Here is a 12,191-nt window from a genome sequence, read left to right as displayed (position 1 = left end):
AAAACTGGAGAAATCAGATGACTTCATATCAAATCTATATCACCTGGGGAGATCTGAATTCCTAAGGAAAAAAATCTTGTTCTCCCAGGACCCTCTAGTCTCTGGGGCTGACTATACCCCTCAATGGGCCCCAAGCCCAGCTATAACCTAGATTCATCCCTGAAGGGAAATTCCATCAAATATGCATTTCAAGGACTCTGAGGTGTTAGAATTACAAAAATAAATGGCGCAGCATGGAAGAACCACAGGGCAAGGCACGTGTGGCTTTAGGACTCAGGGCAAGCTGGCCTCACCCAGCTGGTGATGGGACAGGAGCAGTCTAAATGAGCAAAGTGAACTGGATGTGTGTGCATGGAAGACAGCGTGTGGGCAGCGGGCCTGTGCAGTAGGATAGAGACCGCTATCCTGTGTGTGCCCAGAATGCAGACCACCAGCTCCAGCCATGCCAGCCATGTGGCCCAGTGGGTCAGATCTCCTGAATTTCTGGATTGTGAAATCTGGATTTCTAAGTGAAATTTCTTAATTTCTAAATGTAGGCTTGAATTTTTTAAAATCTTTCATGCGCTTAAAAAAAGAAACACATCTGCATGCAATATAAGACTACCAATTAGTAAACTATTTGCAAACAAAAGGCAAGAAAAATGTCCTCCCTTCCGGGAGGAAAGAGGCTCTCACTCTAAGAGACTTCACAGAATTCACTGAATGGGGTGGGGCTTATTCCAAGCTTCTTCTTTTATCCAATACATCTGTGGAGCCCTAATTCGACAGACTCCTCTGGTGGGTAATTATGTACAAAGGTCACTACTTCATATCTTTATAATTTAAGAAAAACTGGGGAATAGTGTACCCTAACTACTTAAAGAAATTTAAATGGCACTCTTCCATAACCACAAGTAGAGTGGATTTCTGTGTGCATTTTAATATGCTGCATAATCAGAGACTCCTAAAAATCCCTGATTTCACTCATACTTAACAATTTAATAACAGTGCATTTTCTGCCTAATTAGACAAAATGCAACATCACCTAATACTACCAATGTACAAATTTTTTAATCCCTAAAATGTGTAAGCAATTATGTTTCTCTGAAATTTTAATTGATACAACAGCACCAGTGAATCTCAACCCTGAGTCCAAAGGCTTAACTTTTGGACAATCACAGACACTTGAGTAGTCTGGAATCTTTGTGAATACAATCTATCCAAAGTCATAGAAGCTGTGCTAACTTTATTCTCCAGTTTCAAGAGTTCTGTTGTCTAGTTCAAGTTCTCTTCCTTTTTCCTATCACAACTATAATAAAAAATTGATCAAATGCTTCCTATTTTGCCACAAAACATGAACACAGCATTGAAAGCAGTGTCACTGAGAGAAATCTCACACACACACACACACACACACACACAGACACACACACAAACACACACACACACACAGACACACACATACACACACACATACACACAAACACACACACACACACACACAAACACACACAAACACAGACACACACACACACAAACACACACACACAGACACACACACAGAGACACACACACACATACACACACACACAAACACACACACACATACACACACACACACACAAACACACACACACACACACAATGATATACTGAAGCATTCTACAGTTATGAGGTCAAGGTCAATGGCTGAGAAAAAGTCAATGTAGAAAAAATTACCTTATTTGTAAACTCTTTAGTTAAGAGCTGAGTGATAGGAATACCTTTTTATAAGATAAGTGAATTATCTTAGTGACATCAGAAGTTAGTGTTAATAGCCACAAAGTGCTTAAAACTGAAGGAAAATTACACACGGACTCTTTCTTAGCCATTAAATATTGTTAGCCCACTCCAGTTCTGATACACTAACATAAAAGGTAATAAAACTCATAAATAGATTGGCTGTCTGCTTCTAAGATTTACTTTCCTCAGACTGGTCAGTTTAAATACAAAATATGATAATGTATATCCCTTCTAGCTACCTAAACACAGGGACCTCGAGAGATGAGAATTTCTGGACAGGAAGAGTAGAGAAATACAGGAATATATAGGGAATACAGTAGAGAAAGACAGGAATATGCAGGAGCCATCATCCAAATGAAGGGAGGTCCTCATTTTAATGGAGAATACGTATTACTCTTCTTATCCCAAACTTCTCTAAATTTTCAACTTTGCCATCATCCTATGATAAAAAAGAAGTGCTACTAATGTTTATAATAAATCAATTTTTCACTTCTATTCAGGAAGATCCCCTAAAGGAGAACATGGCAACCCACTCCAGTGTTCTTGCCTGGAGAATCCCCATGGACAGAGGAGCCTTTTACCTTGCCTGGATTGACTAAGATAGACTCTGAATGAAAAGTCCACACAAAACTCAGTGGTTTCCTGAAGCTGGTCATAGGTTCAACACAGAAGTTTGGATCAATTCACATTAAAATGAGAAAAATAAGGGTGATGGTGAGTTTCTCATATGATTAAATGTATACATTTGTAAGATCTTTTGCCTGAGGCTATCCTTTTCATTATTTATTATTTAATGAGTATTTGTTGTGTAAATATATGAATAATGAATAGGAGTGTCCCTTGAATTTTTTGAAAAAATTTATTTTCTAAAATAAAAGGTTGGTAATTATAATGGGCCCCTTTTTAATTTCAACTGAATCTCAAAATCTACAAACCACTGCTTCATGTGACTCAGCAAGCTGAAATAATTATCTCCAGGGAGGTGCCCTGGTGTTTGGACAAGGCCCCAGCAGGAAAGGACAGTGGAGGGAAGGGAGAGGCTGCTCCTGAAAGGTAAGACTTGGGGCTCATCTCCGGGGAATGGGTCACCCACACACTCGTCCAGAGCCACGAGAGCCGGCTCTGCCACTTATTAACCAGGTACCCCTTGTGACCACCCTTCTCTGAAGGTACTGGGAATATGAGAAGAGGTTCCTGCAGGTGCTTGTAGCTTTGTGACCTCACGAGTCTAATGATCTGGGCAACTCACTCTGTGACTGGGAAGTGGCCAATAAGAGCGCAAGAGCATTGACGGAGATGTCAGTATTTGGATGACAAGTGACATGATGGCTCCAGTGGCTTCTGGCTTCTTCCCCGGGCATGTGACGGTGGAGCAAGGGGCAAGGAGACAGGAAGCCTCAGGCAGAGCATTTCAGGACCGCGTCCTTCATCACCTCTCATATGCTATCTGATCAAGACACCACACCCCACCCTTCCTTCACCCTCATCTTCCGTCCCTCACACACATGTGCACACCTGCCTCAACTGTCCCCATCTTGCTACACACAAGGAGATGCAGGCGATCCTCTCTCACGGCAGTTGGGATTGATGGCATTGAGCAGGAGGACAAATCTCACAGCCTACCAAATCATTCTGTGGCACAACTCAAAGGGGAGAAACCATAGAAACCCTCACTGACATTCCTTCCCCAAAGTAACTGAGTTTAGATAATAGCAAGGGTCATCAGTTAAACTCTGTGACTCTCAGAAAGAACATAATTTACCTCAATGAGACTAAAATCTAAGCAAAAAAAACACATGCCAACCTTGGTAGGTAGATTTCTAAAAGAGAGGAAACCAAAGATAGCAGGAACTCTCCTAAAAATACTAAGAATCTATCACAACTTCTCTCTTAGGTTCAGCTGAGTTCAGTGGTATTCCCTAGCTCATGTGGATATTTCTCTCAGCCTAATGCAACATTCCTTGAGGAATTTTGGATCAATTCATTGTCTGTTTCAGAGTTTTTTTCTTTAGAAAGTGCACTAATGGAAACTATGATTTCTAATTGGGAGATTTAATTCTCCACAAATGCTCTGGCTTCACAACCCCACAAGTATCAATAAACTACTCTCAGGAAGTGTGAACTGTTAGTCGATCAGTCATGTCCAACTCTTTGTGACCCCATGGAATGTAGCCCACAAGGCTCCTCTGTCCATGGAATTCTCCAGGCATGAATACTGGAATAGGTAGCCATGCCATTCTCCAGGGGATCTTCCCAACCTGGGATCCAGCTTGGGTCTCCGGCATTGCAGGCAGATCCCTTACTGTCTGAGTCACAGTAGGTGCCTTTGGATTTGACTTCTCAGTCACAGGTGTGTGTGTGTGTGTGTGTGTGACAGAACACGTGTGCACATGCACACACATGCACTATGCCCACTGTGAGAACAGGGCTCCCTGCTTGGGGGACATGGCATGAGACGCCTTCCCAGGGCAGGTGACACGGTCTGCCCCTCTGGCCGTCCGCAGCTGCGGGCGCCGGGAGCCCTGTCCAGGCTTGGGGGGAAGGGGACGCCCACCTGCACCGGCTCCGGGGGCAGCTGAACAACGTGCTGCATGCGCTCGCTGTGGTGGTGCCTTGATTCCTCTTCATAAATCACATCCCTCTCATGCTGGGGAAGGTTCAAGAAACGGCGGATGGTACAGAGGTTCTCCCAGAGGGTGCGGTTTTCTGGGCTGGGGTTCTCCTTCCAGCGGAGCAGTTCACACAGCCAGCCCTGGAAACAGAGAAGGCCACTGAATGAACCTGAAGAGCGCACAGCCGCAGAGGGGGCTTATCGTGTTTTCACAACAGAAGTGCTCCCACCAAACTGGGGAGGCGCTCTAACAGCCTGGCAACTCCCAAAACCAACTAATGGTCACACCTATGGTGACACCAACACCTGAGAATCTTCAGTCTTGCTAATTACCTCATCCCCCTTCCTACTGAATACACTCTCAATTAATTTACAGTCCCCTTTGTAAAAGAAACTCAAGGACACGTGTAGCTCTCCAATTCTCAGGAAGAGTCATTCATGTTGGTCAGTTACAAATTTTAAAATTACCCACCCAGTTGGATAGTACTCCATTCCAAGAAAAAAAAAAATGAAAATGAACAAATATGTATTACCAAATGGCAAATTCTGAAGAGGAAATACCTAGGTATGAATAGAAATATAAATATTTCCTCTCTAGGGAAGAAACAGTCTCACAAAGATCAATAACTCCTCCGTAACACCCTTTGCTAGAATGAGAAAAGTGTATATCTGCTCAACCTCTGAATGCCTTGGGCTCCATGCCCTTATAACCATAACCTTCCTGCCTCAACCACACCTGCAGGAAGGTAAGCAACAGGACTGGTCACACCTGCAAATGTCTGCCTCCCAACTCTGGCATCCGGATGTTCTCTTGCTCGCAACTGCACGAGAAAGAAAATGTAATGCAAATAATGATGGATTATATGAAAATAATACAGAGGATGCTGTCAACATCGCTCACTGACTCATGTCAAAATATTTTACCCAGTAGCTTTCTAACCCATCATTTCCAATCTACGTCGATCATTTTAAACACAAAGACTGTCCCATATCACACCTCCTGCAAGAATAAGAATTTTTCTAAAAAGGTGCATAAGTAAACACACATGACTTTGTAAGAAATCTCGAAACCTCCACAAATTCTATCTCATAACTTGTAAACCAATGAAAGTGCCTGACACGCATTACAAAAACCCCTCATAATATCATAAGCTGTTGTTTGTCTAACTCTCCACTGTGTCTTCTGCCTTTACCCAAAAAAAGGCAAGATTTGATTATCTCCGCTGCGTCAGCCAAGACAGCAAGGCCAGCTGTTCTCATTGTGCCGCCTCTTCCTCGCGGCCTCCATGTTAATAACCTGATCATTCCATTTTCTCCTTCAACTGCCGGCTGCAGCACTGCGGAGAGACAAAAACCCAGACCCATCTGCAGCAGCTGTAGGCACTGAACTGTGAAGCCACTGGGGATTTATAAACTAATCTGTAACACAACACTGCCTTGTTTTTACAAGTGAGAGGCCACATTTGCGCAGACCTGATCTTTTCTTGCAATAAACTGGGAGCTGGGGAGAGTTAGAGGGCTAGGAAGAATGAAAACAAGATATCTAATCATTTGCTTGGAAATGTGCTTCCAAGTATTTTCAAAGATTTTTTTTTTTTTTGCCAGTTCAGTTGAGAGGCAGGTAATGGTTGATTTTCAAGGTGTAACATATATGAAAATTGAAGATGATTCAATTTTTTATCCCTATCAAAAAGTAAATTATATTTTTTAAAAACACTCCTAGTCCCAAAGTGTTTCCTCAAGGGTTTCTTTGTACAAAGCAAAAAATTCTTGAAATGGAATATAAACCATCTGTGGAAAAAAAAAAAAAGCTCCTATTTCTCTGTCTTTTCACAGATCTGAATAAGTCTCCAACTGAACTCTTTCAAATGTTTCAAACAGGTATGTTTAACATCTCCCAGGGGAGGCTACAGCATGGAGACCAATCGCTGAACAGAAAATAAAAACAAAAATCTGCATCTGTTAAAAGATGGAGTTCTGAGATATCCAGACCTTAAGGAGGACAGCACCTGCTGTTCTGCATGAGGAGTGAACTGCATTGTGGGAAGCCACAGCTTGAAAGGAGACAGGTGACAGCTGAGTGGTATCTCCACTTACATACTCGGAATGTCTCGCACAACATTCATTGCGGCATTTGATTTATATGCGCTGTTATAATCTGCACTCATTACAATCACTTAGAACAAACTACAGGCCTCGTTACGGACTGGCCGCTGTCTGCCATCAGTCTTTAAGAAGTGTAGTGCTCAATTTGCCCACTGACAAGCAAGGTCCTGACCTTGAAGCTATTAGGGAGTGGATTAGACACAAGTGTGATCATGTGTGCAGACATAAGCAAACCAAATTAATTTCTGGCACAGGGAGGTAGCCAACAAGACCCTGTTCTTAGGGCACCAGAGAACTTCCTCAAATCCCTGATGGAGCTGAGCTAATAGCATGTTTAAGGGAACCCAGTTTTGAAGATGAAGCACATTCATGGTATTTAGAGGGTTATTAATCTAGTTTCCCCACAAAGTGTTTGCTTGGCTGATCAGATTAAGGGATGGAGCCTTCCACAGCGCACCCCCACCACAGCAGGCCCCAAGAAATCTGTGATACTTCACAGCCTCGGACATATTGCACCATGTGTACCCAGCTGCTTCAATAATTAGCTTATGAATGTATCAGCTGGTTCTGTGATTTTTATAAATAATAACTAACCTACAGAGCAGAAACACTGTCAAGAGCCTTACAGTAACACAAAACCACAAGGAGTCCCTCACTTGCTCATCTACTAAATGCCGAAATTCCCTACCAGAGGAGCTCCTGCGATGCCGTCTATAAATATTTATCCTGCGTCTGAAATGGCAGTGTATTTTTGTCAGTTTTCTTCACGGCAGCCATGATTCGCTTTCTCCTCACTCTGACTCACTTGCTCACTCCACGGATTTGTGTGCTTATCTTCCGGAAATCTATTCTTCCACCTCACTTCCCATCTCACCCTCCATCTTTCGATTCACATGATCCCTCCACCCGCCCATGTGGGAAGCTTATCTCTGTTTTCTCAAAAGGGCCTGTTATTACTTTGTTTGGTGGCTAATGAATTTGCCAGAAAGGGCCACGCTGTTGCCTGCATACACACGTATGTATTGTGAGTGAACCCACCACAGAAGAGATAAAAGAGTCCCACATTGGGATTTTTTTCATTTATATAATTTTTGCATGCCATCCAAGAAAGTTTTGCAGTATCAGGCAAAAAAAAAAAAAAAAAAGTGTAAATGTCAAATAAAACAGTGACAGATGACAGTATTCTCTATTGAATAGCACTGTTTCTGTCGTGCATGTTCAATGGGAACTCATGAATTATTAATAAACAAATCTCCTTTTTCTGTTAAAAATCTCAAGTAGGTTTTTTGTTGTTGCTCCCTGTGTGTTATGTAGAGCATTCCAGGAGAATTATTTTCATTTTATAGATGCTGATGCAGAAGTTCATCTGATTTCCAGCCTTGACCAGCCTTGTGAGCAGGTACCAGAACTGTGGAATATATACCTAGCTGTAATTTCTCTTTTAGCCTGGAAATAAGCATTGATCAAAGGTTGGCTGAATATTCATAAAGTCAGTTTAGCTTTTTTAGTATGGGAAAACTGAGACTGAATTACATGTACCTGAGCACAGCTAGGAAGCATAGAATATTCAGTTTGGAGACTGAACTGCTAGGTTCCTGCTATGACAATAAATTACTGGGTAACCTCTGGATAAGGTCTTAGATCTTCTGGAAGCTTAACTATAAAAGAAGGAGTTTACAAAAGATGATCTTTAAGTTCCCTTCCAGCTCCACACTCTGTGATCTGTTTCCTGGTTATTTGTCAGAAACAACAGACAATGATTAGCCACCAGGTCAAAGTACAAAGGATAAAAACCACCCTGGTCAAGTGATCAAGGTCAACATCACCAGTGATGACATATTCACACTGAGAACTCTGTGATATGATTCACTGCAAAGGACTCAACATAGTATCTGAGGTAGACTTGCCCAAAATGCATAGTCTCAGTCAAATCATGGCAAACCCTAACTGAGAGACTGCTTTCAACAAAATAACCAATCAGTACTTTTTAAAGTGACAAGGTCATTAAAAAAAAAAAAAGGAAAGACAAGACTGAGGAATGGTCACAAACTGAAGAAAGCTAAGGATAATAACTAAATGCAGTGTGGTTCCTGATTGGGGTCCTGGCACCAAAAAAGGTAATTAGTGGAAAAACTATTAATATTTAGTATAATATTAATTTAAAAATAGTGAAATTAGAATAAAGTTTTTAGTTGGTAGTATTAAAACACTCATAGTTTCCTAGTTTTGATAACTGCACTATGGTAATACAGTGTACATTAGGGGAACCTAGGTGAGAAATACATGGAAACTGTAACATTTTGCAAAGTCTCTGTGAGTCTAAAACATGTTCAAAAAAAGAAGTTTGAAAAAATATAGAGAATACCTGGAACTTACATAGGAAAATATACATGGAACTTAAGTGTAATGATGCCAAAAAATTTACAATTTAAACACTTTTACCTTCAAACTCTGAACCCAAAGAAAGCATATAAGTTCAAAGGCTACATCCTTTTGATCAATGGTTAAAGAGTTCCCAAGCATTCAGGCCATAAGCAAATAATACTTATTAACATTTCATTTTAATCATTTCATCAGCCTCTTAAACAAATATATTTCCCTCAGTAGAGAAAACAACTCTGACACCACCTTTTCCCAACCATGCAGGTGAGGTGACACTCACACCAGTCAAGAGATAGTTTACTTACAATCCACATGTTCCTAAAAAGTTGTATGTCAATCTAAATTTACAAAGCAAATAAAGTTGTAAATGTATCAGGAATCCTTACTACTTGAAGAAATGTATTACTATTCCTTTTTGAAAGATGAATAACAGCCCCACCGTTTATCCTTTAGTAAACGGATGGTTTTACTGAGGATTTACTTAAACGAGACACAGCTAGTTCACATTTCAGGAGCATTAGAAGCAGCAACAATAAGAACCACGATTTGCTCCTATTCTTCCCTCGTGGCCTCGCCTCCCATCAGTTCTCCCATGGGCCTTGTGCTCTGGCCACTGTGAATTACTCACAATTCCTGAACAGGCTTGATACATGCCCATCATGCTTTTGCTCATGCTACTTCCCCCTTTGCTGAAAAGCTTTACTCAGTTCTCTATCCCCTCTACGAGAAGTTGTCATTCATTTAATTTTCATTGTTACTGTTTACTTAAAAAGTTAGTTGAGATCACCAACAGGAAAGTATATGATTCTGACCATGAAATTCAAGGAAAATGTCATTACAGAGAACAGGATTCATAATGTGGGTCTTAAAAGATAGAGATGAGTTTCACCAGGTGGGGAGAGTAAGTGCCTGGAATCACATTCTAAGCAGAGAAAGCAGTATCAGCAAATGCAGGGGCTTATAGAAGTAACACATTTGGTAATCAGAAGCAACCCTGCGCAGCCAAAGCACAGTCTAGAAAAGGAGGTGGGCAGCAGATTATAAAGAATAACGTGCAAAGAAATTTCATCTTAATAATATGGGCCATGGGAGTCACTGAAGGCTTTTTAACTGATATGACAAAGGATTCTTTGATTTCTTCTTTACATTTTTTTTCTTTTTATTTTTTTATTGAAGGATAGTTGCTTTACAGAATTTTGCTGTTTTCTGTCAAACCTCAACATGGTTTGACATGTATGGGTATACATAGATCGCCTCCCTTTTGAACCTTCCTCCCATCTCCCTCCCCATCCCACCCCTCTAGGTTGGTACAGAGCCCCTGTTTGAGTTTCCTGAGACATACAGCAAATTCCCACTGGCTATCTATTTCATACATGGCAATGTAAGTTTCCATGTTACTCTTTCCATACATCCCACCCCCTCCTCCCCTCTCCCCATGTCCATAAGTCTATTCTCTATATCTGTTTCTCCACTGCTGCCTTGTAAATAAATTCTTCAGTACCATTTTCCTAGACCCTATTATATAGAGTGAAGTGAGTCAGAAAGACAAAGATAAGTATCATATTCTAACACATATATACAGAATATTCTTTCCACTTTTAATTTCCTTCCTCCATTCCTTCCTTCCTCTCTTCTTTTTTAACAAGAAGTCCTTGGAGAAAAGACTATGATAAAGTTAAGAACTCCACTTACCCTAGCCTAGATATCTTTTCTTTTTCATAGTAAAATCATGTTGCTGGGTATTAATCAGGTCCTACAATGGCCTGCAAGTGGTAAATTACACACTGCATAGGCTTTATCCTCCAGTTTTTGTTCTTTAAAAAATGACATGTATCCTGAACACCAAACCAGATCACTTAACTCTCATTATTTTAATCATTTGTGTGTGGGTGCACACGCGTGTGTGTTTGCTGTTGTTGTTGCCCAAATGAGAATATTTAAAGCTCTCTCACATTGAAAATCAATGAGGAAGAACAATATCTATTACTCTTATAAAAAAAGAAAGGTTTAAAAAAATTTCAAATATACAATAAATGTGACATACTTTGCACACTACACACCAAATGCAGAGAATATTCAAATGACCAGGGAGGTCTTTCAGAAAACAATAATACAGCCTAGTGTCTGAATTTGGAGCCCATCAGATATGGGTTTTAATCTTAGCTCCATGCCTTAGGTTGAAGTGATGGGGGAGGGGAAGGAGATGGGAAGAATGGGGTTCCTGTCCATGGTACTGAAATTTCATTGTGTACTAAGTTACTTGTTTTCCTACCCCAGGACACAGGTAATCACTCCAACTTCTGCCTGTTCCCACATTTTTTTTCCTTAAAAAAAAAAAAAAAAATTCTGTGTTGGTGACACATTTCCTAGTTTTTACAGCATTTCTGAGCAAATACAAACCAGGACTTGCTAAGAAACAAATGCAAGTCCACAGACTGGTTTGATCTCCAAAGAGATATAGTAAATAAATTTGTTCTTCTTAAGTAAGGTTGTACTTGCTTTGAAGACCAAGGTCTTGTCAGTCGTTACCCTTTGCCCTGAGGAACCTAGCACAGAGCTGACGAGTGAACTCCATCTACAAATAGTAAGAAGCCCCCACCCTCTTTGCCCATCTAGGAACTCCAATGAATGAATAAGTTGACAAATGAACAGCTCTCTTCAGGAGAATGACTCAAGGCTTCTTGCAACAGACATGTAAAAGGCCATTTACTCACCCACATCTTCAATACAGAAAATGTCAGCATATGTAACCAAAAGGAAACATTTTCTGAGTGTCTCAAAAGAAAAGTCATATTATTAACCACAGACAGTTCGCTTTCTAAATGGAAGCACAAAAAGTCCCCAAACAAACTTTTGTAACTGTGAAAGAATTTCTCTTCAGCTGGTTGAGACTCTTCTCAAGTGTGAAATGAGCCAGATAATATTCAGCTCTTGTTTCTTAGTCACTGAATTCTCTTTTCATGAATCCAATAAGTGTCTATTAAAATAAATAAACCCCCTAATGATTCAAGATAACCTAATCAAGAAAACTGAAATGGATAAAAGGCTAAACTGCAAGGGAGACTTGTCAAGGGCTTCAATGAATCCCTGACGAGGAGGTCATCTAAACCTGAGAAAAGATTTGTGCCGAGCATTTGGTTACAGTTCAAGGTTAATCATTTTATACCTTGAATGTAATAAGTAAAAATGATCTGCTTCTTTTTTTATTTCTCAAAATTGTACACTAAGTTCTAAACTGTATTTTCACGGGGACTAATTTTCAGCTGTCTCTGGGCATGCGTCTCACATTTCTATGGATGTGTTTGTAAAGACTGAATCTGTAATTGAGAGT

At 40.5% G+C, this 12,191-nt stretch overlaps 1 protein-coding gene across 4 annotated transcripts in view; it reads right to left on the bottom strand.

Annotated features, from left to right (window-relative positions):
• The window catches only part of SATB2 (SATB homeobox 2), a 212,429-nt gene that overhangs the window by 29,747 nt on the left and 170,491 nt on the right, over positions 1-12,191 (bottom strand). For all 4 annotated transcript variants that reach the window (XM_043445524.1, XM_043445523.1, XM_043445522.1 and 1 more), the window contains one exon: positions 4,316-4,513. In XM_043445524.1, coding sequence (XP_043301459.1) covers positions 4,316-4,513 — 198 coding nt within the window. The remainder of the gene's footprint in view (positions 1-4,315; positions 4,514-12,191) is intronic.

Source organism: Cervus canadensis, chromosome 24 (genome assembly GCF_019320065.1).
Source record: "Cervus canadensis isolate Bull #8, Minnesota chromosome 24, ASM1932006v1, whole genome shotgun sequence".
Lineage (NCBI taxonomy): Eukaryota > Metazoa > Chordata > Mammalia > Artiodactyla > Cervidae > Cervus > Cervus canadensis.
The sequence above is the reverse complement of the archived record's forward strand: the minus strand, read 5'-3'. Positions and strand labels throughout refer to the sequence as shown.